The sequence below is a fragment of the Salvelinus sp. IW2-2015 genome, linkage group LG11 (genome assembly GCF_002910315.2).
Source record: "Salvelinus sp. IW2-2015 linkage group LG11, ASM291031v2, whole genome shotgun sequence".
NCBI lineage: Eukaryota > Metazoa > Chordata > Actinopteri > Salmoniformes > Salmonidae > Salvelinus > Salvelinus sp. IW2-2015.
Genome location: NC_036851.1, coordinates 48,926,241 through 48,954,153, shown reverse-complemented (window position 1 = coordinate 48,954,153; position 27,913 = coordinate 48,926,241). Strand labels below are relative to the sequence as shown.

The 27,913-nt window shown below is 41.0% G+C and overlaps 2 protein-coding genes across 2 annotated transcripts in view; one reads left to right on the top strand and one right to left on the bottom strand.

The window, feature by feature from the left end:
• Nucleotides 1–9,002, bottom strand: part of LOC111970515 (E3 ubiquitin-protein ligase RNF182) — a 15,091-nt gene extending 6,089 nt beyond the window's left edge. The window contains exon 1 of the mRNA XM_023997316.2: nt 8,705–9,002. The gene's annotated coding sequence lies outside the window, so the exon portion shown is untranslated. The remainder of the gene's footprint in view (nt 1–8,704) is intronic.
• A 10,353-nt stretch (nt 9,003–19,355) lies between these two features.
• Nucleotides 19,356–23,300, top strand: snrpb (small nuclear ribonucleoprotein polypeptides B and B1). The gene is made up of 7 exons (XM_023997315.2): nt 19,356–19,511; nt 20,319–20,470; nt 21,013–21,124; nt 21,416–21,568; nt 22,142–22,271; nt 22,500–22,625; nt 22,997–23,300. The coding sequence occupies exons 1-7, from the start codon at nt 19,509–19,511 to the stop codon at nt 23,032–23,034; spliced, it is 714 nt and encodes a 237-aa protein (XP_023853083.1). The 5' UTR covers nt 19,356–19,508; the 3' UTR covers nt 23,035–23,300.
• The last annotated feature ends 4,613 nt before the right edge of the window (nt 23,301–27,913 follow it).

Sequence of the window (27,913 nt, the reverse complement as noted above, 5' to 3'; positions counted from 1 at the left end):
ATCATACAGCCTACATCCCAGAGATAACATCCTTCATCACTATCATACAGCCTCCATCCCAAGACCACATCCTTCATCACTATCATACAGCCTACATCCCAGAGATACACCTTCATCATATCATACAGCCTCCATCCAGAGCCACATCCTTCATCACTATCATACAGCCTACATCCAGAGCTCATCCTTCATCGGAAGAGAGCGTTCATCTCATGCTTTATGGTCATCCAATGTCATTCCAGTTGCAACCTTTAATGGGCTTATCATGATTCATCATCCATAATAGGTACTGTGGTGATCCTCAATGTCCCCAGTAATAGATCCTATTTCAGTACACGACACACTGACATCATGCTCAGATGCGCGCGACTCTTGGCGGTAGTCAGAACGCCATCTCCATCTGTGCCCATTCAACATAGCCTAGATTCAAGTTTTTATTACTTCAACAAAATAACATTTTGGGGTTCTCATACGCTTGCAATGATATTTTGATTTCTTGCTTGAACAGTCGTTAAGGTTATATTTGGTTGTGATCTTTGCAAATAACTATTTTTGATGCAGCAGTTGTTAGCTAGAATGCTAACACTCATTGATATCCTCATTGATAGCCAAAGAGCCATTTTACTGGTTGAAAAGTTTTTAAAGTATTATGCAGTTGATTTGCGATGATGACAAACATTATATTAAGCAAGGACATTCATACGAGACTTACAATCCAAAAGTAATGTGAAATGCACTCATAAGCAACATGTAAATAGAGGGGGTCTATAGCCCCCTTTAACTTGCCTTTCTCCTCCCTCCCTTCTGTAATTTACCTCGTCACCGTTCATCACCTCCTTTCTGTCACGGGCATCAATCCACCCTCCACACACACACCTCTCTCTTTAATCCAATCCACAGTACTGAGAATTTGTGCATAACGGGGGTTGGGTATGCAAAGGGATTGATGGAGCCCTATGATATGTGGCACTGGAAACCACTATTATGTTATGGGCCCTCCTTACATACAGTTGAAGTCCACTGCACTGCCCATGTACAGTTGAAGTCGAAGTTTACATACACTTAGGTTGGAGTCATTAAACACTCGTTTTTCAACCACCCAACAATTTCTCGTTAACAAACTATAGTTTTGGCAAGTCGGTTAGGACATCTACTCTGTGCATGACACAAGTAATTTGTTCTACAAATGCTTACAGACAGATTATTTCACTTATAATTCACTGTATCACAATTCCAGGGGGTCAGAAGTTTACATACACTAAGTTGGCTGTGCCTTTAAACGCTTGGAAAATTCCAGAAAATTATGTCATGGCTTTAGAAGCTTCTGATAGGCTAATTGACATAATTTGAGTCAATTGGAGGTGTACCTGTGGATGTTTCAAAGCTACCTTCAAACTTAGTGCCTCTTTGCTTGACATCATGGGAAAATCAAAATTGTAGACCTCCACAAGTCTGGTTCATCCTTGGGAGCAATTTCAAACGCCTGAAGGTACCACGTTCATCTGTACAAACAATAGTACGCAAGTATAAACACCATGGGACCACACAGCCTTCATACCGCCCAGGAAGGAGACGCTTTCTGTCCTCCTAGAGATGAACGTACTTTGTTGCGAAAAGTGCAAATCAATCCCAGAACAACAGCAAAGGACCTTGTGAAGATGCTGGAGGAACAGGTACAAGTATCAATAATCCACACAGATAAAATGAGTCCTGTATCAACATAACCTGAAAGGCCACTCAACAAGGAAGAAGCCACTGCTCCAAAACCGCCATAAAAAAGCCAGACTACGGTTTGCAACTGCACATGGGACAAATATTGTACTTTTTGGAGAAATGTCCTCTGGTCTGATGAAACAAAAATACAACTGTTTGGCCATAATGACCATCGTTATGTTTGGAGGAAAAAGGGGATGCTTGCAAGCAGAAGAACACCATCCCAACCGTGAGGCACAGGAGTGCAGCATCATGTTGTGGGGGTGCTTTGTTGCAGGAGGACTGGTGCACTTCACAAAATAGATGGCATCATGAGGAGGACAATTATGTGGATATATTGAAGCAACATCTCAAGACATCAGTCAGGAAGTTAAAGCTTGGTCGCAAATGGGTCTTCCAAATGGACAATGACCTCAAGCATACTTCCAAAGTTGTGGCAAAATGGCTTAAGGACAAAAAGTCAAGGTATTGGAATGGCCATCACAACCCTGACCTCAATCCTATAGAATATTTGTGGGCAGAACTGAAAAAGCATGTGCAAGCAAGGAGGCCTACAAACCTGACTCGGTTACACCAGCTCTGTCAGGAGGAATGGGCCAAAATTCACCCAACTTATTGTTGGAAGCTTGTGGAAGGCTACCAGAAACATTTGACCAAGTTAAACAATTTAAAGGTATGCTACCGATACTAATTGAGTGTATGTAAAACTTCTGACCCACTGGGAATGTGATGAAAGAAATAAAAGCTGAAATAAATAATTCTCTCTATTATTATTCTGACATTTCACATTCTGAAAATAAGGTGGTGATCCTAACTGACCTAAGACAGGGAATTCTTACTAGGATTAAATGTCAGGAATTGTGAAAAACTGAGTTTAAATGTATTTGGCTAAGGTGTATGTAACCTTCTGACTTCAACTGTAGCTTATTTTTTTATCAGCCATTAAAATGCATGAAATAATTTTCCTTCCATCGAAATAGTCGACCAACAAGTTGTAGCACATATGTATGGGCTCTCTCTCCTCTCGCTCGCTCTCTCTCTCTCTCTCTCCCTCGCTCTCTCTCTCTCTCTGTGTGTTTACTGAGACGATGAGTCACACACCAGAATGTCAGTGGGAGATAGTGGAGAGTGAAGGAGTAGCACAGCACACTACAAGTGCACAGATCTGATTTCCCTCACCGCTTGTTCTGTCATTATGTAACACTTCCTTCCTTCTTTCCTTCCTTCCTTCCTTCATTCTTTCATCTTTCCTTCTCCCTTTTTTGTCCTGCGCACAGGTTGTTAGAATCTGAACTGTGTCTATAAATATCCCACCTGTAGAGCTGGGGGGGATACACAAGGTGTTTTATATAATGCCTCCTTATTTTCCCTTCTAAGACAGCGGGGCGATAGCGAGGTTGGAGGGGAGCCCTCTCTTTATGCTGATGGAATTGAGAGACTGAAAAAGAGGAGAGCGAAGAGACAGATATAGCTTACAGATAATGACGATGACATTGGGTGGCAGGTTGTCTCTAAGGGATCTGGGGATGGGAAGAAGAACACAAGGTTGCATAAACAATAGGAAATGTTTCTTTGAATAGATGTTTATGCTAGGGACAAGGAATAGATGTTTATTTAAATAGATGTTTATGCTAGGGCAAAATTAGATGTTTATTTGAATAGATGTTTATGGGCCAAGGAATAGATGTTTATGGGCCAAGAAATAGATGTTTATTTGAATAGATGTTTATGCTAGGGACAAGGAATATATGTTTATTTGAATAGATGTTTATTCTAAGGACAAGATGTTTATGCTAGGGACAAGGAGGCACTAGAAGCAGCACTGTTGTCCTCTTGGTCTGCAATTTAAAACAAAAATGCAATTACCGGCTACACATCCTGAAGGGACACTGTAAAACGCCGGACATATTTTATCACTCTGATGAAGCTGTATTTTATCACTTTGATGAAGCTGTATTTTATCACTTTGATGAAGCTGTATTTTATCACTCTGATGAAGCTGTATTTTATCACTTTGATGAAGCTGTATTTTATCACTCTGATGAAGCTGTATTTTATCACTCTGACTGAAGGCTGTATTTTATCACTCTGATGAAGCTGTATTTTATCACTTTGATGAAGCTGTATTTTATCACTTTGATGAAGCTGTATTTTATCCACTCTGATGAAGCGAGTGTGTGTCTTTGGTTAGTTAATGAGCACAAAATAAAGTTGCCCTCATTTCGAAAAAGCTTGTGTGCATGAGCTAAATATAGCTTGGTCCCTATGAAGCTAATATTTGGAAATAACTTGCGGGAACTAGGGTAACAAAAATGCATTTAGGACTAAGATTATAGGTATATGCACTAAGACTAAGCTGTATGTATTATTWTTWTTTTTTTACAATACAAACCTCAAAACAAATCCTCTAGGCCACTGAAATTGAGTCTCCCTAAGCTACTATTGTATCCTACCAGAGCTCTTTGGGAAACCGAGCAAACTAAGTGACGAACGGCAACGCTGTAGGAACCGTGACTCTCATGTTACCACACAGAGACTGATACTGCTGTTTGAGGAACACAGAGAAAATAGACTACTGGTGTTGTATGCATGAGCATTCATATCCTCAGGATTCCCATTGACCTGAGCCCAATAGAAAATAGAGCTCTTCTCGTGGCTTTTAACAACTTCCATTTGGTGTCAGTTTGATCATTTGCAAAGGCATTAACACGCTTGCAGACACCTCTGGCCACAGACGTCACCTCAACGTCTATTCCAACGTCATTTCACTGAACAACGTTGATTCAACCAGTGTGTGCCCAGTGGGAATACATAGTGTTTCCTTGTCTAATTAGCTGACAATACATCCAGGGTGGGTTCTAGACAGGTGGAGGAGGCATCACTGTTCACCAGAGGTAGAATTATGAGGAAGACAATAGCCAACTGTGTCATTTCATGGCTCTCAATAACAAAACATAAAATGTCCTACTCCCATTTTTTATGAGCTAAAATAAAAGATCCCAGAAATGTTCCATACGCACAAAAATCMTATTTCTCTCAAATGTTATCCTTTGTCAAGATAATCCATCCACCTGACAGGTGTGGCATATAAAGAAGCATGATCATTACACAGGTGCACCTTGTGCTGGGGACAATAAAAGGCCACTCTAAAATGTGCAGTTTTGTCACACAACACAATGCCACAGATGTCTAGAGTTGAGGGAGCATGTGATTGGCATGCTGACTGCAGGAATGTCCACCAGAGCTGTTGCCYGAGAATTMAATGTTAATTTCTCTACCATTAGCTGCCTCTAACATCCTTTTAGAGAAKTTGGCAGTATGTCCAACCGGCTTCATAGATTAAGGCCTAATTTATTTWTATAAATTGACTGATTTCCGTATATAAACTGTAACTCAGCAAAATCTTTGAAATTGTTGTGTTTATATTTTGGTTCAGTATATATCGCCTACCATTTCCTTAAAGGGGACATCTGCAGTTGCTACATAAATGTTTGGACTTAAATAAATTAAAGATATATACCCATTGATTCRTGAAGAATATAACTTATAAATGCCTCATGAGCTTAGTTCAACTGGCACACCCCATCATAACCCAAAACATAAGCTTGTTTTACTCCAATGTGTGTAAACATTGTAAATGTAAACAAACACTGTAGCCTCATAACATGGTTAAAAAGATAATTGTGATATCATGAATTGTCAGTCCTTCCATCCATAGCTGTCTATTAATTTGAGAGTGGTTACATATTCTCCAGGCCCATCCCTCAAATTATGGATTGTTATTGTTTCAACTGCAGACTGGCCCTTTAATTGAATGTCAACTTGGCAAGCAGTATTGCTTTTATTGCTAGTCTATTCTTGCCTTTTATAGTGGACAAAGAAACTGCAAATAATTATCTAGAACATTTCACACTTGTATGCCTACATATGAGCTCCCGTGAGGCACAGCGGTCTAAGGCACTGCATCTCAGTGCTAGAGGCATCACTACAGACAACCTGGTTCGATTCCAGGCTGTATCACAACCGGAGGTGATTTGGAGCCCCATAGGGCAGAGCACAATTGGCCCAGCGTCATCCGGGTTAGGCCGTCATTGTAAATAAGAATATGTTCTTAACTGACTTGCCTAGTTAAATAATGGTGAAATAAATGTAAAAAATAAATATATATATATATATATATATATATATATATATGTTATCATTGTATTGTATATTACAATATCTGAATGTGGCAAATAGTTGTATATTTTTCCAATATATTATGACATGAGATATATTGCACACAAATATATTATCAATATACTACACTGTATATTTTCAAGTGCTTTGAAATTTTAAAAATATATATATTCAATATATTTTATTTCCAAAAGGGATTATGTAGCTTTGGGCATTGTTTTCTAGGAAATCTACATGCCATCAAGCCTTGCCTGTGGCAGCTGGTGTGGCCTGCTGGGTCGGAGGTAAGATACCTGTTAAGAAGCCAGCATGATGTCAGATCAACAGGCAAACATCTGTGGCCCCTTTTCTATGGCAGGCACAAACACTGACACACATCACTGTGCCAATACCAAGGCTCCCTACACYCTACATCCGCAAACAAATGCTATAATTTCTATAGTGAATTATTGCTTTTTTATACAATATATTTTTATTCAGAAACAGGTAACATTCAGATATTGTTTATGTTTACACATCTCCTATTTTCCCACTAGGATATGCCTGGCTGTTCCACAATGTAGAAACGTAACTGAATAGAATATAATATAATTGAAATGTTATTGTCCATTTGGTTATAATGGCCATTTGTCTTTTGCCTATTTCCCAATTGCCTGGCTACCCAAACTCCTTGCTCCGGCCAAATGATACACCACGCCCACGGACGTTAGTTTCTTCTCCGCAGTGAGTCTGGACGTGAGTACCTCTCCGACAATTTCTAGAACGCAAACACATTCTAACTGTTCTGATTGGTCCCAGAAACAGATGGGTCGGGCCAGAGCCAGAACACAAGTGGGTAAAGCGGTGTTTAGAAAATGTGTCATTGGCTTTGACATTCTGATTGATTAGAGACGATCAAATGGCTGATCACTTTGTTTTGTACAACACCTCTCATTTAGACGTCACCTATAACGACGGCAGTCTCAGACTGAAGTATGTAGCGAACATAGAGCAGCGGAAGAATTCAGTTTGAGTCGTCAGGCAAATTTCCCAACACTTCCAGACAAACACACAGGGTCAGTTGCGGTACAGCGCCCCTGAATGGAGAGCAATTTTATGGTTAAGTGCCTTGCTCAAGGCACGTAGCCATTACTGGGGCTATCGCCATTACAAGAAAGCACCAATCGCATTACAGGCCTTAAATCCTAAATCAACTATAAAACAAAGCAGAATAGTGTAAACAAACACAAACAAACAATCAGTTTTCACGTTATATTTGCTGCAGGGAACAATCCACATACCTGACAAGATGATATGAAGAACCAAAAGAAACTGCTGTACACTGAATAATTCACTTTGAACCTGAGATATATTCAAAATAGTAGCATTTTGGTACTGTATAATACGTTGAAGCTAATTCACTTTGAATGTAAAAATATAGTTTAGCCCAACTACTTCCTTCCTACTTTGTAAACTATACTGAAATATAAGCACACTTGGCAGAGAACAGTGAAAAACAATCCATACTTTATGAGACAGACACTATTGTGTCTTCTTCTTTCTGGTTTTAGACACAGCAAATAGTCAACTCTGTTCTGATTTGATGTGATCAGACAGGTTGATAGGAAATGCAACTGGGAATAGTGGTGGTCAACCACACGTTTCCACTCATTGCACTCCCGGTCTGACTGACTGAAGTCACCAATGATTTTTAAAAGCTGTACAATTAGGTTTCTTTTCTTGTCTTACAGCAAATGCACGGTTGCTGGGTTGCTTTTAAAGTATAAGACATGCAGTAAAACAACATTGTTTTAGATGCATGTTGTTGCCAGGCATTTTGAGACCTGTACTGACTGACCTGTAWACATTTTGGAACATTAATCAAATCCCCTTTTTAAATAGTTATAGCATAAAAAGAGTATATATAATAAAACATCAATAATTCAGTGAATTCTTCTTCTCCAACTTTCATTTKAWWWWTMRCCCTTTKATTTTTGGGGTAAAAATGGCCAAGTCAAATAATGACACTTACATTTTTTTTGATTATACTAGTTCTTGGGGATTCATTTTTCAACCCTGTCTTAAGTAATTTTTTTGAATTATAAATACCTGTTGACGTTTCTCAAAGTCAAGACATTGAGCTGTTTATATTTACCATGTTAACACTATTTTGGCACTAATGAAATGACTACTTTGTGAGTGAAAACACATATGTCCAATTGAAGGCTTATGAGGATTTAAAACAATAGCTTATTCTAATAATTATTCTACTCAGCAGCAAGCCTCTGGAACTCCTGTTGCAAATTTTTTATCAATACAGGCGATTTCAAAAACGCCTTTTAAAATGGACTCCATATTTAGTTTTGGCAATTAAACTGACCAATATTATTCTAGCCTAGAACCTATTGTGATAGGCTAGATATTTATTTCAGCAAAAACATGTTTACAGCAGTTGTTGTTTCTATTAGCCTGTTGTGCTGCATTAATGTATGTATTATAATTGTAGTATTATAATTCCCAACAAGAACAACAAATGCCAGCCCTGTTGCTTTGGAATAGTATTTAGAACCAACTCATTAGAATTCAACATCCCGAAGATGTAATACATTATGTAACCTATTCTCCTGTATACTAGCTTATAGACTAATAATATTGTACGAATATATATATATTTTTTTTTATATGTATTTGTCAAAACCATATAGGTGTGAGCCGTGTGACATTTGTGTAATGCATAGCCTCATTGCGATTGAATATAGCCCAGTTGCAACAAGCCTAATTTAGATTCAGACTAATCCAGCAATCACATTTCGCCGCAGTTAGGTGCACTCACCCTTGATCCGRAAGTGTAGGACAACCTGGCACACCGTGTGACAATGTCTTCCCGTCAAGGTCCAAGGTAGCCGAGGCTTATCGCCATCACATTTCTCCCTCCCTTGTTATCTAGTGTCGCGCGTTGTCGGTGAGTCACTGTCGATATTGAGGTCCCATCTGCCCGTGTCCGACTGCTACATCCCCCTCAATGCGGTAGCGCGAGCTCCGTAGCATCAGGACCTGCACGGATTTCTCTTCAGTGGTTGCTGTGGCAACAACACCAAGCTCATGCTGCATGCGACTGAGCTGCGCGAGCCTCGGCGGTCAAGCTTTGCTGTGGCCTGTGATGGCTGGAGACAGCAGAACCTGTGGTAGAACTGTGTGGAACCATTTCATTTTAATGCCAATCACTGGAAGGTTGTATAAATGGAATTATTCATTTTCAAGAAATTCTACATAACCATTCCATGTTAAACAAATTACAAGTAAACACACACACACACACACACACACAGACAAAAGCAAACAAAAGCATGGGACATGGGCAGAGAAACTGAAAGAATAGCCTACAGACCGGAGTAATAATACAAATTGTGTCTTTGTCGCAAGCCTTTGCTGCAGCCCGAGCCGTTTCCAAGGAAACTACCACTTTATCCCTCAATGGAAAGGCAAATTAGAATTTACACAGCAGGTTAGGAGAATAAATGTAGCATGTTAGGATAATTAGGTTAAGGTTAGGAAAAGCGTTACCGAAAATCAGAGATGGGACACGTCACTATTATTCGAGTCACAAGCAAGTCTCAAATCACAAGTTCGAAATCAGTCATAAGTAGAACCGGTCGAGTTTAGAGTAAAGTCCTGTAGACCTATGCTCTCAATTGTTGCCCCATTTGTTCATATTCTTGATCACCAAACCATTTTTGGGGCTGCATTTTCATTTATAGCAATACTCTCTCCCTACAATTTATTTGCGGATTGTGCTGCACCCGATCCTCTAGCTGTACAGCAAATCCCCAATCTGATCGCTAGCTCCGTAGTTTTCAAACCTTTTGACCCACAAACCCCAAAAAGGAGTGGTTCAAAGCTTGCAACCGCCGCACATGCACATGCACTCGCGCACAATGGCTGCGCAAATGTAGCCTGTAATTACAGCCATAAAACGATGATGCATTTTCAAAACGCAAGATACAGAAATAAACGGCGTTTTACACCTGCATTTTGAGCTGAAAGTCATTCATGGTAGCAGTCAATATCGTCTCGGGATATGTCACATTGCCACTTCTCTGGAATCCAGAGCAAGCAGGATCATATGGCCTACCTGTKTGCAGTGGATGATGCAGAATCGGATGGAAAGCATCAGTGGCGATTTTAGCATGTAAATCTTGGTGGGGCAAACTCAAATTATTTTAGATGCKTACCAGCAAAGCCACAACACAACACTAAACAATACATTAATTGCACTATAACGGTGACAAACGGTGCCAACAAACTGTTAGGGCCTACATAAAACTGTCCCAACAGCAGAGCTTTCTTTTCAGCACCATGGAGTGAATCCTAACCACAGCTAAACCTGGCTATCAGTGGAGCCTTGTCTGGCAGCGAAACAGTTAATTCAGCCTCATTTACTGCCTTAAAAAAACAGCTGATATGGCTGACTTGCTTATTAAACAAATGTGGTTTCTACTGACAATTGAGATGTACAAACTATGGCATAAGGGAACGATGAGCTGCTCCAATTTGTAGGTCGCTCTGGATAAGAGCGTCTGCTAAATGACTTAAATGTAAATGTAAATGTAATGAGCTGATAAGAGGCAATCCGTAATTTCGATTAAGACATTAATGAGCGAGTTAAGACTGATGTAGTCAATATAACTATTTGTTCAGCACTTTTGAAATGTACAGCACAGAATTCAGAACATGGGCCATTCCTACAGTATTCTCCCTGTACACCAAGTCAGAACCATAGGATAAATAAAGGGGGCATTTAAGCAGACAAAGCTCTTACGACATTCGATGATGACATTTCTCTAAAACAGGCTATAGGCTACATGTGCACCACCAAGTCAGAACAGTAGGCTAAGTTATGAGGGGGAAAGGGACCAAATGATTAGGGTGAGGCACATGGGCTACTAACAGCTTACTACACTACATACACTTAGTATTACTTTCTTAACTACAGTATACATATCTCCCTGTCATATTTCATCATTTATGCAGCAGCATACAATACATTTTAGGACTCACCTTGTTGTGCTGTGCTCACTTGAACAGGAAGGTGGCGCGGCGGTCCTTGCACTTTGTCATCAAAGTGGCATTCTCTAGATTGATGATGCTTTCAAGACAACTGGGAACTCGGAAAGAAACAAGGTTGAATCATGACGTCAGTGATCTTCAGGTCGGAGCTGAAGGTTGAAGGTCTAGAAAGAGGCCCGAGTTCCCGACATGGAATTCTGAGTTGGATGACTGTTCAAAAGGTATTTTCCCAGTTGGAGCTCATTTTTTTCAGAGTTCCCAGTTGTCTTGAACTCACTGAAATTGGAGAATTCCCAGTTCTGAGTTTCCAGTTGTTTTGTACGTGGCAGAAGTTATGCTGGATTGACAGCATGGCCTATGTATTCAACCTTTTCTGGCACATGGTGTTGCATGTGAATGTTTATCCATTTAAGCTTGGTAAAAGAGACCCTTAAGCCCAGAATTGGACCACACACCCTCGCCACTGAATAGCAGGCTAGTGATTGCTTTGCAACGCGTTCAGTTAGCCACTGATTCCTTCCAAACTACTCATTGTTGAATTTGCGATTTCCAATTTGTTGTGTAATGTTTATGTCCAATGAGCACTGATACGTTTTATCTATAATTTATCTTCATATGACAAAGGATGGCGAACAAGGATTTGCCAGTAGATTGTCAACGTGATTCATGATGTCGACTGCTTGTCTAGCTTGCTTGCTAAGATTTTTGAAAGTATGATGTTGACAGATCAGTCCAATCAAAGCTACAGTAGATATACGTGATTTGACGTAATTTATTCTGTGGCCAATGCCCTTACCTTCTTGATGGGCACTTCTAATGTAAATCTATGGCAGCACCTAAGGGGCTTGAATTTTCAAGCTCTCCTCGTAGATTTTGCTGTGACGTAGTGTCTACATGAGTGTCAGAACACTAAGCCAATCACAGCGTAACTAGAGAAATTACCATACTTCTGTATTTTCCGCTGGCTGCCCCACCACACAGAAAGCACTGAGCTAGGCTGAAACACCTGCATTTTGAGCTGCCTTACTCAAGAAAGCAAAAAAGAGACCATGTTTGTATGCGGTTTATTACCTTATATATATATATTTTTTTTTACATTGTTTGCAAGTGATATGTGACACATACTAATCCTAAAATAACATGCAAAACAGGCAACACATATTTTGTATTATTTGTCCAACCTGCCCTGAATGACAGGTCACCACTGGAAAGCATGGTCTGTTACAGTCTGTAGCCTTTTTCTTCCTCAAAAATATTGTCATTAATTCACCAGAATATGTTACATCTTCATCCATAAGTATTAAGGTAGTGCGTGTCACAGCTATCTTTAGATATAGCCAGTACCACCACTGATGTATGTAATTAAAAAAAATATATAAATGCAGCATGTAAAGTGTTGGTCCCATGTTTCATGAGCTTGAAATAAAAGATCCCAGAAATGTTCCATGCACACAAAAAGCTTATTTCTCTACAATTATGTCCACACATTTATTTACATGCCTGTTAGTGAACATTTCTCCTTTGCCAAGATAATACATCCACCTGACAGGAGTGGCATATCAAGAAGGGAAGTGTGCTCTTCATGGATGAGTCCCGGTTTCAACTGTACAGGGCAGATGGCATATGGTGTCGTGTGACATATGGTGTCYTGTGGGTGAGCGGTTTGCTGAAGTCAAAGTTATGAACAGTGCCCCATGGTGGCGGTGGGGTTATGGTATGGGCAAGCATAAGCTACGGACAGCGAACACAATTGCATTTTATCAATGGCAATTTGAATGCACAGAGATATCGTGACGAGATCCTGAGGCRCATTGTCGTGTCATTTATCCACCGCCATCACCTCATGTTTCAGCATGGTAATGCAAGGCCCCATGTCGCAATTATCTGTACACAATTCCTGGAAGGGGGCATTAGAAACGACTAAGGGGGCACAACTATTTTCYCTTGCTGATAACACAGGATGGATAATAATCGATAGTACAATTACACACAATSTATTTGCAGCCACACACGGCTGTCTTGCCGCAAGAATACAGGCTACTTCACCACTTTACAAACATGGACAATTCATAACCAACTCGAGCAATTGCAAGTTATGACAACGCTACATGCACAATACTCATCAACYCAATGCAAAACAGTTGCTAATTACCGTAATAACCCATGCCAATACAATGCATTTCCAATAGCGGAAAGRAAACAATAATGTACAATGCACTACCAGGATTTATCAGTACAATGCAGCTTGGACYCAGCTACCAAGCTGTCTTCCCACGAGAGTGCCGTACTACMCTGCATATGATAACAGAGACATTAGTATTCCATGGCAACTAGTTGTTTATGGCAACACTATGGCTCCATCGTTACTCAACCATTGGCCAAGGTCTGCCCACCCTTATCAATGTAATGCAAAGCACCTCTTCTACCATATAAACAACATTAAAAACAATCTGATTATATTATAAACCAAACATTTCCAATCCAATCACAGAAATCAAGCAGAAAACTTGGCAGCAACTCCAATAAAGAAAATCACTTCTATGCCTATTTCTGACATTTGCCACGCATTTRCAAAAGCTAGCAAATAACTAAATAATACAAGCCCAGCCAGGCTGCCTGTTCGTACCCAGATTCAAAAGAGTTGCAGCCGCCTTGATGCTATGTTGAACCTCCTCAGCAGTCTCTCGTTCCACTCCCCACGGAATTTGCTTCTAAAATCCCTCTCAAATGCCAGTTGAATCAGTTGCGCTTTCCTCCTGTGCAACATGCTCCGTCTGTGCTCACTGAATACGTTTTTCAATGTTGAAAGAGTTCTCGCAAGTTGCCGTGGATGCTCCAAATGTTAATCCCAGTTTCAATGCCAGTCATCACAGTAAGCATTGCTGTTAGAGGCCCAGAGTATCTATCCAAAATGCTCTGCGTAGTCCATTTTTCTTCTCCAGATCAGGTGATTTCAGTCTGTAGAAACTGGCGTGTGACAGTAAACTCAGTTTCCACAAAGTCTCCTGAGATTAAGTCCAGCAGTGGTTTCACCTGTTCCACATCCATAAAGGTTTCATTTTCTAGGTGCAAGGCACATAGGGCCTCAACAAGTTGACTGTTTTGTTCGTTAAATCTTGCTGACATTTCTCCCAGTACAGCATCCAGAGTGCTAAAAAAACAGTKTTTTACACTCCCTCTCYTTTATTTKTTCTTGCTGYCCCATTGTTGTTTTGACCACATATTCTTTCAGATTACTACTCACTACTCTTTACCGTTTGCTTGGAGCGGAGGTGTCCGTGTATTTCTCCCATAACTCATCAAACTCACTGTCACATCGTAGTTTTTCCACGCAATTGTGGGCACTGCGGACGACTCGGATGCCAGATCAGATCAGTTAATCAGCCTGAAGTAACTTGTTGGGGGGAGGGGGGGGGCTGGCTGAGTACTTTGTGGTCCATGAAGGCAATGAATCTGAAGCTCGGGTTCGTAAACAGCGTTCACAATAGGCCCACAGCCTCAAGTCACACATCTGTACCGTAGGTGGTTCGTAAACAGCGTTCACAATAGGCCCACAGCCTCAAGTCACACATCTGTACCGTAGGTGGTTCGTAAACAGCGTTCACAATAGGCCCACAGCCTCAAGTCACACATCTGTACCGTAGGTGCGGGGACTCTCGATTTCTCTGAGCAGGTGGGTGATGCTGTCCAGAGATTTTATAATGACACTCACTGTGGACAGTTTCTCTCCTGAATATTGTGCAGACACAGTTGGTTTCCTGAGAAACTTGTAAAGGGAAATAAACACATTAAAAAAGTCATCCAATGCACCCTCAGAGGACATAGCGTGCACTATGACTAAATGCAGCTGGTGATTAAAGCAATGCACATACGGCACTTCCCGATTCAGTTTGTCCTGCACCACCTTTCATAACATTGACTAAGAATCTTCTCGGTGCTAAGGTCAACATTTGTTAGCTCTGACAGGACCAAGTTAGTCAGCAATAAAGCATCAAATTCTTTACTCGTTGCCATTGACACTAGCCGCTCACAAACACGGTTGTTTTTCGCCCACATAACGAGTACAATTGAAARGTTCTCTCACCCGGTTGGGTCTTCAGTCCCATCCACTTTAACTGTGTACCATGAATCACCTACTTCCTTCACAATTTCCTCTGTGACTACCTCACTCATGAGCCCAATTATTTTGTTCTGGATGTCATGAGATGTGTATGTGGCATTGCAGGGAATTGTGCTTAAGGCACTAGCAAGTTCCTTGTCTTTCCCGAGCGTATAATCTAACATCACCAGGAATAGTCCACCGCCCCCTTCCCCTCTTGCYTCCATCGCATCCAAAGTTACCCTGAGAGGAAGCTCGTTGACAGCAAGAAATTCCACAATCGATGATAAATACAAAAGATATCTCGCAAGCTGTGCAGAATTCACAAGTTTTGAAATCTCCGCTCCCTGTGCATTCCTTGCTTGTTTTTCTGTCCAAATGACCATGCATTTCAAATGTTATTTGCTTGATGCGTGCCTCGACGACCTTGGCCTTTAAAAAAATATTTTACCTTTATTTAACTAGGCAAGTCAGTTAAGAACAAATTCTTATCTTCAATGACAGCCTAGGAACAGTGGGTCTTGTTCAGGGGCAGAATGACAGATTGGTACCATGTCAGCTCGGGGATTCGAACTTGCAACCTTTCAGTTACTAGCCCAACACTCTAACTACCCTAGCATCGGGTCAGTGGCCTTGGGGTTCTCCCCCTCCCCGCCACTTTGATCCGATGCTGCAGTTGTGCCCTGGCGAAGCCACTTTCTAATATCCATCATGCTATCAGCTACCTACCTAACTGCTAAACTTAGCTAAATTACATCCAACTGCGCTGTGAAACTTTTTTTCTTCGTAGTATGTAACTGAAAGTAAACCTAAACGGTCAAATTTACCCCACCCTTCTACTGTGAAGGCCAATCAACTGGTAAAATGTGTATGACGTACGTATGATGCATGCAAGGGAGTTGCATGCATACACAACAAATCGGTTGGGCATGACGGAGGGGGCAGATTGTGGTACAGAATAGGGATAATATTCCAACTAAGGGGGCATTGCACCCTTTTGCCCCCTCGTGGTACCGGGCCTGCTCACCAGACATGTCACCCATTGAGCATGTTTGGGATTCTCTGGATCGAAGTGTATGACAGCTTTTCCTTTGTGTGCCAAATGATGTTAACAGGTCATTGATCAACATTCAAGACACGCAACTTGTTGGTTCTGAAGCACAGTTTAGATGTTTTTGAAACAAGAATTTGGTGCAATGGCACAGGCCTATGTTAGTGACTAGATCGAATAAGCAAAGGTATAAATATAAAATGCAAATGTTAGGCTATATGTAGCAAATTAAAATATGTATGAAAAAAATATTTTCCCCATTCAGTGGGAACCCACCCACCAAACCTTCTTCTTCTATAAGGTTTAACAGCGTTTGGCATCCAATTTGTTGCCTTACAGCCACCTACTAGACTGGAGTACAACTCCCTTATACTTTGCTTGAAAAATAAAAATGTACTAAATAAATACCCTACCATCTAACACTATACTCACTCGTTTCAAAATTATATAAAATAAAATGAACACCCCCCCTACTCCACTAATTAAATGTATTTATTCCTACCTCATGCCATCACCCTGAAAGGATGGGACATCACCACTTAACACACCCTGTAACGCTTCTGATGTCAAGTCTCGCACACCCAAATACCTCTCTGCAYCTGCCATAACCTCACATTTCTGAGACTTCCGTTCCATCCCTGCAGTACAATTGATAACRATTGCTATAAATGCTAAAAATCCAATCTTACTCTAACTTATTTAACTTTTTYGCCTATCCCTCTGTACTGGTATATCTCTACTACTCTCACCACTTCCCATCCTTAACCCATCTTCCTCTACTTTCTTCACTGCCTCAGCATATGACAACTTCTGCTCTAACCCTGGAAACCGCACCCCTACAATTAACACATTCCACTACTTTCCCCAATACTACACATTCCTTTGTCTCATGACCTTCTGCATTTCTCACACCTTGTACCCTCCCTCCTACACACTGCTGCCACATGCRCATAAGCTTGACACCTGTAATATCTTAATGTATTCGGCACATACGCTACTACAGGATAARTTATATATCCTAACTTCACTTTGTCAGGCAAAGACTCAACTTCAAAACTCAAAAGAACAGATAATGACTCTTCTGTTTCCCCACTCTGTCTGCGTCGCATCAAACGACGAGCATCACATWCACCGGTCAGCTGGTCAACATTTATATCTACTACTACCCCAGTTATCACTCCTTTCATTGGTTCCCCTTTCTTGAGAACGAAACAATTCACTTTTCTTGGCCCCTTTCGTTTTGCTTCGAGCGCATTCTTCCTCTGCCCAACAGAAACACAAACAATTATCACTAGACCACTTCTAGTTACCCTCACCGATTCCACATGACCCAACTAACACACCAAACCTTTCTCACTGAGCTAGCTCACCCCGGCCTGTGTAGATTGACAGTTTGCTGGTCTAATCAGAGGGCTGAGTGTGCGTCTCCCTAGCCAATCAGTTTTTTATTTTCCTTTTCGCAAGGGCATTACTGTCCCTGGCTGTGTGGAAAGTAATCCGCTGAGACTATGTGCCACAAAATGAGTGACAAAACCTGGCCAGACAATTACAAGTAATCAGTCTCAAGTCAAAGTCGAGTCCTGAGTGTTGAGGCTCCAAGTCAAGTTATTTTACTTTCTATTGTTTAGGGTTTCGTAAGTTCAACTGAGATAGAACAATAGGACAACTGAACTTGATTAAATAATTGTTTAATTCAAAAGTTAATAAATGGCAAATGCATTTTCGTATATACGGGTTCTCTGCACCACCCGCAGGGTGGAAACAGAGAAGACACTTGTTACTGACAAAGACATTATAATAAATACTCATGACAGAGATAGTTCCCACTTCCGAGCCGGCCTGTCAGAGTAGAGACTGGGCGTGGTTTAGACTTACCCAGCCTATCGTTGATGTTGGCACATAAGCTAGTCCTAGCCCCTTTGCGCTCTCTGTTGTCCCGTCGCTGTTGCTGTGTAGATTACGCTTCTTCACCCCAAAGACTGGGGTCAGACAGCTCTGTAATATTGTCTGAGCTATTCACACCTGTTATACAATGTCCACTGTTCTCGCTCAAGGCTAACTACAGCTTCCCAGCTTCTTATCTGAGCTAACTGTTACTCTTCGGCACACACACACAGACAACCCAGACCAACAGTTAGCTAATATTCAATCACGTTTGTTGTGGTATTCAATCACATATAATACAGTTGCTAATATTCAATCATGTTTGTTATAGTATTCAATCACATATAATACAGTTGCTAATATTCAATCATGTTTGTTATAGTATTGGGTTATAGTGCATGACTCAGAACTCACATATGTTTTTCCGTGTGTATAGTTTTATCTGTTATTGTCTGGTCAGCAGTCTCCTGATTCACCCCCCTCCTGTGTCTCTCTAAGATTAGCACAGTCTCAGTCACACAGTACAGCTTCACACTACTGATACATTTGTTTCATACACACACATATTTCATACACACACATTTCAGGCTGATATTCATGGTTAGGCCCTGAGCACTGGTAGAGTGAAGAACAATGGAAAATGCAGGTTCACAAGAGTCAGCAATTCAAACTTTAATGCATACGAAGCCCTACTAGCTTATAGTTAGTTAAGCATGTCAAAAAACCTTTATATAAACCCCACACTATCAAATGAAGTCTCAAGTCATAAAATGTGTCAAAGTCATGTGACTCGAGTCCACACTGGCGAAAATGCACTTGTACCGAAGTGGCATGCAGGGAGTCCCAACGGAAACTACTCTTGCGCAATTTTTTTTGTGTGTTTCACTTTCTATGTTCCCGTAAGAACCCATTCAGAGCGTACATTATATTATTATCATACATGTCTACCATTATCTGTTTTAAATGTGTATAATTGAGTTARGAAACAAAAATATAAATTAGATGTTATTTTGAGTTTTGTGCTATCCGGGATCCTTGGGATGTCCCTACTCTTACCCTAGCCCCTAACCTTAACTTTAAGCCTTACCTAACCTGTACCCTATRCTTCACRCTTACCMTAACCATTTTAAATCCACGATAGCAAGGTCCGTTATTTTTAGTGACTGAAAGAATGACACACTTTTCACGTAACTTCGATAGCAACTTTTTTTTCCAACGATAGTGATTTTCGTAGCAGGTTAGGAGAGCATTTCGCAAACCCTAAACCTTTTCCTGAATTTAACTTAATTCTCCTAACCTGTTATGTAAATTCTCCTAACATGCTACTAAGAAGTTACTTCCGGTCATAGTTTGTATCGAAGTGGCGTGTAAAGAGCGCTTCTCGCTTTTAACGGSTTCACACGAGTGCATCGTCACTTCCTGTAACTCGCGGATAAAGACGGACCTGGCATCACCTAGTTTGGGAGCTTCGCGGGTCAATTTTTTGAGTTTGTTTGGCGTGATCCGAGTTACATCGGAGCCATCAGAACTGCAACCATGGTAAGGCTTTATTCTTGACTCAATTGAAGTATGATCTACGTGTTTTATGATATATTTAAGTTTTTTTTATTCGGTGGAAACTTTGGTATCTCTGTCCCGGTGATGAACGTCAGTGCAACGTAGGCGTGTAGGCCTTTGTTTCACTCTTAGCTTATAAGACTAAACTGGCTAGCTAGCTACATTCGCCATTTGAAATAAATGGCATACGGTATGTTCCTGTTGTAATGTGCTTTTGCATACAGTACAGTTTTGACCATCACGTCCATGCAAAACTAAACCCTGGCCGTAGTTGACCATGACCAGAACTTGTTTAGGTAACAGCTAGCTAACGCTAGTTGGTTGGCTGCATGCTCATGCCTGGCTTCATTCATTTACGTTAGGTTCCAAACCCGCCAACGTTATCATGATTGTATGCTGCCATCGAAATGTCCACCTGACAATTTACCTCTTTTGTCGTGGCGAAAGTGCCGCTTGACTGTCTGTTAGTCCAAAAGAAATGTTGGGGTAGCTAGCGGTACTTGGCTAATATATTCAATCTATAACCTACCTAGTTTTCTAGTTGCTACAATCAAGGCTCCTTTTTGTTCTTRAGGTCTGAACATGATCTGAGTTAAGAATTTATTAATTTACATGCCAGCAATGATTGCCAATAATCAGTGGGTAACTTGGATCAATTTGGGRTCTGTCAGTGATGCTCATTTGAGCTGAATCTGATGCTGTAACTAATTTAACTAGGTTTACTTTGTGTTTTGTCAATTAGTATAGTATTGCCAATTTTGACCTATTGATTTATGCCTCATTTTACAGACTGTTGGAAAGAGTAGTAAGATGCTGCAACACATCGACTTCAGGATGCGATGCATCCTGCAGGACGGTCGTATCTTCATCGGGACTTTCAAAGCCTTTGACAAACACATGAACCTCATCTTGTGRGACTGCGACGAGTTCAGAAAGATCAAGTAAGTCATGTTTTGTTTAAGAACAATCAGTAATTGCTTTTGGATCTCTATCATTATCATTTGCCCCTTTCGAACAGGGCAGGTTTAGAAAGGTTGACTGTGGTTCTGTTYCAGTGATTGATCATTATAGCTGAACCTGATGTTGAAACAAATTACCTTAGCAGGATTACTCTGAGCCCAGAAACATTCACTGAAGTGGGGGGTAGCCTAATGGTTAAAGGTGAGKCATCAACTAGATGGTTGCCAGTTCTAATCCTGGGTCTGACTGTAAAAATGTTGAAGTGAGCTGGCAACTGGACYGTTGCTTATATCAGATCCTTCCTGATATCGTGTGCCCTTTAGCAAGGCACTTAAACCCCCACAACTGCTCCAACCTGTAATGTTAGTCTTTTGGAGGAGTTGGGGGGGGTCACATTTGTTTGTACAATTGGATGAATAGTGACTTAAAATGAAATTTGTTAAATCTGTATTCCTTTTCAGATAGGGAAATAAAAYGTAAATATATATTTTGCTTTAACCCATACTCTCACCTTTCTTGTCAGGCCCAAGAATTCCAAACAGCCTGAGCGTGAAGAGAAGCGGGTACTTGGCCTGGTGCTGCTCAGAGGAGAGAATCTGGTCTCCATGACAGTGGAAGGACCCCCTCCCAAAGATGTAAGCCATTCCTTACCACCTGTAGGGTTTCTGTAGTATAAATGCTCAGTGTATGTCATAATGAAGGCATGAATGAAGGTGTTTCCTACTTGACGAGTGGCTTACTTGGATCAATGTGAGAATGTTACAAGTTACTTTGTTCTGTGGCAGTGATGATCATTTTAGCTGAACCTGATGCTGAAACCAAGTGAAGCAGGATTACTCTGAGCCCAGAGCTGTTTAATCATCTGAGATTTAACTGTACTTAGAAATTCATAGGTGTGTTCTGACCTAGTGTTGCCCCCCTTTCAGACTGGCATTGCCCGTGTGCCCCTGGCTGGTGTGGCAGGAGGCCCAGGAGTTGGCAGGGCAGCTGGCAGAGGCGTCCCTGCCGGAGCACCCATGCCCCAGGCACCCGCAGGCCTCGCTGGGCCGGTCAGAGGAGTGGGAGGCCCCTCGCAACAGGTAAGCCCAAGGTCCCGGGTCACAAGTTTCCTCTTATCCCATCTGCATCTTAGTGAAAACTAAAGATGGATAATGGCTATATGGTGGACGATTCGCTTGCAGCTTTTCAGTTTTTCAAGTTCTAAAAGGTTGAGACTAGTTGTTTTTCGGGGGAGGCATTTCATTTGAGTTGAAGCTCATTGAAGCAGGATTTCCAAAGATTTTTCTGCAATTTAAATCTTTGGGTGGGTACTAATTTTTTTGCTTAAMTCCAAACAATATTTTTATATATTTTCGGGATGGAACAATGCTTGGCAAATTGAAAATTCCTAAAACAATATATTTAGCAGTATAGGRTTTGTTTGATAAGTCATGGTAAAGTGCGTAGAATTGATAATGTGCTTTAAAACGGCACCATCTCTGCTGCATCGGAGCTGAGATCTTAATGTAGAGATTTGTATAATTGCAAGAGTTTGATTACACAAGTTCAGTATTAATCGGTCTCCGGAGTTTATGATATCTGAGTTGGGGCCTTGGAACTACGCGATTTGGTTTGACCAGTGTTAAATAGTGCCTTGACCCCTCCCTCCCAAGGTAATGACCCCACAGGGCAGGGGAACGGTCGCTGCAGCAGCAGCTGGTGCCACCCTCGCTGGTGCCCCCACACAGTACCCACCAGGCAGAGGAGGACCCCCRCCCATGGGTCGCGGTGCACCCCCTCCAGGTAAGGACTGAATCACAATGGCTGCCTAGCWTCATTCAGTGGAAAGTAGACTTTGTTCTGTTGCAGTGATGATTGATCATTAGAGCTGAACTTGATGATTAAACATTACATCAGCAGGATTACTCTGAGCCCAGAACATTCACTACACATGTATTTAGGAAGTGGGTATTTATGCTTGCATTAATTTACTGACTAGGATTAACATAATCTATGCTTTGCTTACTATAGGTATGATGGGCCCTCCCCCAGGCATGAGGCCTCCCATGGGTCCTCCAATGGGAATGCTCCCTGGACGTGGAGGTCCAATGGGTATGCCCCCTCCCGGCATGAGGCCACCACACCCAGGCATGAGAGGTGAGGGGGACTTTCTTTCAGGATTCTGAGTAAAGTTGATGTTTGGCTGCGTTTACACAGACATCTGAATTCAGATATTTTTCTTAGTTATTGGCTAAAGGTCTGTTTGGTCAAAAGACCAATTAGTGGCGAAAGATCAGAATTGGGCTGTCTGTAAACGCAGCCTTTGAGACATTGGTTCTGTTGCGGTGATGATTTTCATTTGAGCTGAACCTGATGCTGATGAAGCTCATTGAAGCAGGATTACTCTGAGCCCAGAACCATGAACTCAGACTGAGTTCTCTCTTTGGAGACTTGATGTTAAAATGAGTTGATGCTTCATTATTCAAGCTGACACTTTTACTATTAATCCTTGAATATTCTCTTTACAGGCCCACTACCCCCAGGAATGCGTCCCCCCAGACCTTGAGTCTCCCCACTGGACTGATGTTGTCTTTTAACTGTAATCCCTACAAAATCCTTCTCTTTCGGCTCCTGTATAGTTTGAATTTTGTAACTTTGTTTTGATTTTTTTTTAATAAAGTGTCATGGACGATTTGTTTTAAAATGTTGGCCTCTGACTTGCTATGCKGATTAAAGTGAATATTGATGCTGTGTTTGGCTGAAGTGCGTATGTGTTGAGGGTGATTTGTTGAACAGACAATATGGTGGTCTTAATAAATTATCTTAAGAGAGCTTGTCCTTGCATTTATCAATCCACCATGCTCTCAATGATTAAGTTGGCACTGGTGCTATGATGGCCATGTCTCCAGTTTTTTTTGTGTTGATGGATTAGACTGCATTTGGGCTAGTTTCCTGACTGATCCACCAAGTGGCATGATGGACTGCTGTTCACAGCTGGGGAGGGGTAATGGCAATATTGTGTAATTTTCTATGGCTYTTGTCTGACAGATTTTTCACAATTATTTGTATGGAAAATGGCAGTGAGTGGATTTTTGGTCTTAAAGTATGAGCATGTTTTTGAAAACGGGGCCATGAATTCATCCACCTGTGGTGGAAAACCAGTTTTGCCTGGGAAACGTAGTGGCTGAGCACTTTAATGATCATAAGTGGTTCCCTACCACCAACTGGAAGGTTCATCTGCCCRGTGTACCCCCACGGTTGCATTTTACCAGTAAGTTTATGGTCTGAAGTACCCTCCTGTGGATGGGCCTAGTACCCCTTGTTGGGAATAATTGGACTAGTTGGAAATGCTAAACACCATTTAGATTGGGGCACTGAAGTCTCCATCGTAACACTAACCATTTAATATTTTGGAACCTAGAGAAATGTATTTGTCTACGTTTGTTTATGCCACATTTCTTCTATTAGACACGATGCATACTTATGTTGAGCTAAGCATACAAATACTTTTAAACTGCCCTTAAAGTATATAGTTATCGAGATTGCTGATGTTAATGTCCCCACTACAAKAAAATACTTATACATGTAATTTTGTCRGTAARATTTMAAATACTGTAGATTTCTTATGGAGGACTGGTCCTACTGGGGTGTGCCAATATGACTGACCAGTGGCTTCAAAGCCTCAATGACCAGTAGATGGRATAAACATTCAAAAGGTCTCGGMTATTCAGACCCCTTGACTTTTTTCACATTTTATTACTGCTTTATATAATGTATCAATRTACACAATACCCCATAATGACACAATTGGTTTAGACATTTCTGCAAARGTATTAAAAATAAATGGCAATATCATATTTTCATACAGTGCRTGTCAAGTTTGGTCACCTACTCATTCAAGGGTTTTTCTATATTTTTACTATTTTCTGCATTATAATAGTGAAGACAAACTATGGAATCATGTAACCAAAAAAAAGTGATTAATRGAAATATATTTTATATTGTWGATTCAATGAGGACACTCTTTYCCTTGACAGCTTCACACATTCTTGGCATTCTCTTAACCAGCTTCACCTGGAATGCTTTTCCTACAMTCTTGAAGGAGTTCCCACATATGCTGAGCTCTTGTTAGCGGCTTTTCACTCTACGGTCKAACTCATCTCAAACCATCTCAATTGGGTTGAGATCGGCGGYTTGTGGAGGCCAGGTCATCTCATGCAGCACTCAATCACTCTCCTTCTTGGTCAAATAGCCCTTACTCAGCCTAGTGGTGTGTTGGGTCATTGTCCTGTTGAAAAGCATATATTCTAAATAAGTCAGACACCAGCAAAGCTTCYTGGTGGGAAACACATGTAGAGGTAATCTGTTCACTTACCGTGCATCTCACAAAGACACGGCAGCTGMAACCAAAAAATCTCAAATTTGGACTCATCAGGCCAATGGACAGATTTCCACTGGTCTAATGTCTATTGCTCGTGTTTCTTTGCCCAAGCGAGTCGCTTCTTCTTATTGGTGTCCTTTAGTAGTGGTTTCTGTGCAGCAATTCGACCATGAAAACCTGATTCACAGAGTCTCCTCTGAGCAGTTGATGTTGAGATGTTTCTGTTACTTGAACTCTGTGAAGCATTTATTTGGGCAGCAATTTCTGAGGCTGGTAAGTCTAATTAATTTATCCTCTGCAGCAGAGGTAACTGGGTCTTCCTTTCTTGTGGTGGTCCTCATGAGAGCCAGTTTCATCATTGGCGCTTGATGGTTTTTGCAACTGCACTTAACCTCTCTGGGATATCCAGTGAAAATGCAGAGCGCCAAATTCAAATAAATTACTATAAAAATTAAARTTTCATGAAATCACACATGCAATACACCAAATTAAAGCTACACTTGTGAATCCAGCCAACGTGTCAGATTTCAAAAAGGCTTTACYACGAAAGCACACCAAACGATTATGTTAGGTCAGTACATAGTCACAGAAAAACACAGCCATTTTCCCAGCCAAAGAGAGGAGTCACAAAAAGCAGAAATAGAGATAAAATTAATCACTAACCTTTGATGATCTTCATCAGATGATGTGTTACACAATACATGTATGTTTTGTTCGATAAAGTTCATATTTATATCCAAAAATGTCAGTTTACATTGGCACGTTACGTTCAGTAATGTTTTGCTTCCAAAACATCCGGTGATTTTGCAGAGAGCCACATCAATTTACAGAAATACTCATCATAAATGTTGATGAAAATACAAGTGTTATGCATGGAACTTTAGATAAACTTCTCCTTAATGCAACCGCTGTCAGATTTCAAAAAAGCTTTACCGAAAAAGCACACCATGCAATAATCTGAYTACAGCGCTCAGAGCCTAAACAAGCCATACAGATATCCGCCATGTTGTGGAGTCAACAAAGTCAGAAATAGCATTATAAATATTCACTTACCTTTGATGCTCTTCATCAGAATGCACTCCCAGGAATCCCAGTTCCACAATAAATGTTTGATTTGTTCGATAAAGTCCATCATTTATGTCCAAATACCACCTTTTTGTTTGCTCGTTTAGTACACAATCCAAACTGACGACGCGCYGGCAGGTCCAGGCGGAAGTTCAGACAAAAAGTKATATTACAGTTCGTAGAAACATGTCAAACTAAGTATAGAATCAATKTTTAGGATGTTTTTATCATAAATCTTCAATAATGTTCCAACCGGAGAATTCCTTTGTCTGTAGAATTGCAATGGAACGCAAGCTAACTCTCATGTGAACGCGCATGACCAGCTCATGCCACTGGCAGACCTCTGACTCATTCAGCTCCCATTCCCCCCTCCTTCACAGTAGAAGCATCAAACAAGGTTCTAAAGACTGTTGACATCTAGTGGAAGCCTTAGGAAGTGCAATATGACCCCATAGACACTGTATATTCGATAGGCAAAGAGTTGACAAACTACAAAACTCAGATTTCCTACTTCCTGGTTGGATTTTTTCTCTGGTTTTTACCTGCCATATGAGTTCAGTTATACTCACAGACATCATTCAAACAGTTTTAGAAACTTCAGAGTGTTTTCTATCCAAATCTACCAATTATATGCATATTCTAGCTTTTAGGACTGAGAAGCAGGCAGTTTACTCTGGGCACCTTTTTATCCAAGCTACTCAATACRGCCCCCCTGTCCCAAAGAAGTTAAAGAAAGTTTCAAAGTTCTTGACATTTTCCAGATTGAATGACCTTTCTGTCTTAAAGTAATGATGGACTGTCATTTCTCTTTGTTTATTTGAGCTGTTCATGCCATAATATGGACTTGGTCTTCTGTATACCAACCCTACCTCGACACAACACAACTGATTGGCTCAAACGCATTAAGAAGGAAAGAAAGTTAACTTTTAACAAGGCACAACTGTTAATTGAAATGCAAAGCTGTCATCAAGATAAAGGGTGGCTACTTTGAAAAATCGCAAATAGAAAATATATTTTGATTTGTTGAACACTTTTTGAACACTTTTTTGGTTACTACAGGATTCCATATGTGGTATTTCATGGTTTTGATGTCTTCACTATTATTCTACAATGTAGAACATATAAAAAATTAAGAAAAATCATGGAATGAGTAGGTGTCCAAACTTTTACTCAGTACTTTGTTGAAGCAACTTGTTAGCGATTACAACATTTAGTCTTCTTGGGTATGACACTACAAGCTTGGCACACATGTCTTTGGGTAGTTTCTCCCATTCTTCTCTCCAGATCCTCTCAAGCTCTGTCAGGTTMGATGGGGAGCTTTGCTGCACAGCTATTTTCAGGTCTCTCCAGATATTAGATTGGGTTCAAGTCCGGGCTCTGGCTGCGCCACTCAAGGACATTGAGACTTGTCCTAAAGCCACTCCTGCGATGTCTTGACTGTATTTTTGGTCGTTGTCCTGTTAGAAGGTAAACCTTTGRCCTAGTTCCAGTCCCTGCCGCTGAAAAACACCCCCACAGCATGCTACTCCCACCACTATGCTTCACCGTGAGGATGGTGCCAGGTTTGCTCCAGACATGACGATTGACTTTCAAGCCAAAGAGTTCAATCTTGGTTTCATCAAACCAGAGAATCTTGTTTCTTAWGGTCTGAGAGTTCTTTAAGTACCTTTTGTGGCTTTTACTGAGGTGTGGCTTCTGTCTGGTCACTCTACCATAAGGCCTGATTGGTGGAGTGCTGCAGAAATGGTTGTCTTTCTGGAAGGTTTTCCCATCTCCACAGAGGAACTCTGGAGCTCTGTCAGAGTGACCATCGGGTTCTTGGTCACCACCCTGGCCAAGGCCCTTGTACCCCAATTGCTCAGTTTGGCCGGGCGGCCAGCTCTAGGAAGAGTCTTGGTGGTTCCAAGTTTCTTACATTTAAGAATGATGGAGGCCACTGTGTTGTTGTTGGGGACCTTCAATGCTGCAGACATTTTTTTTTACCCTTCCCCAGATCTGT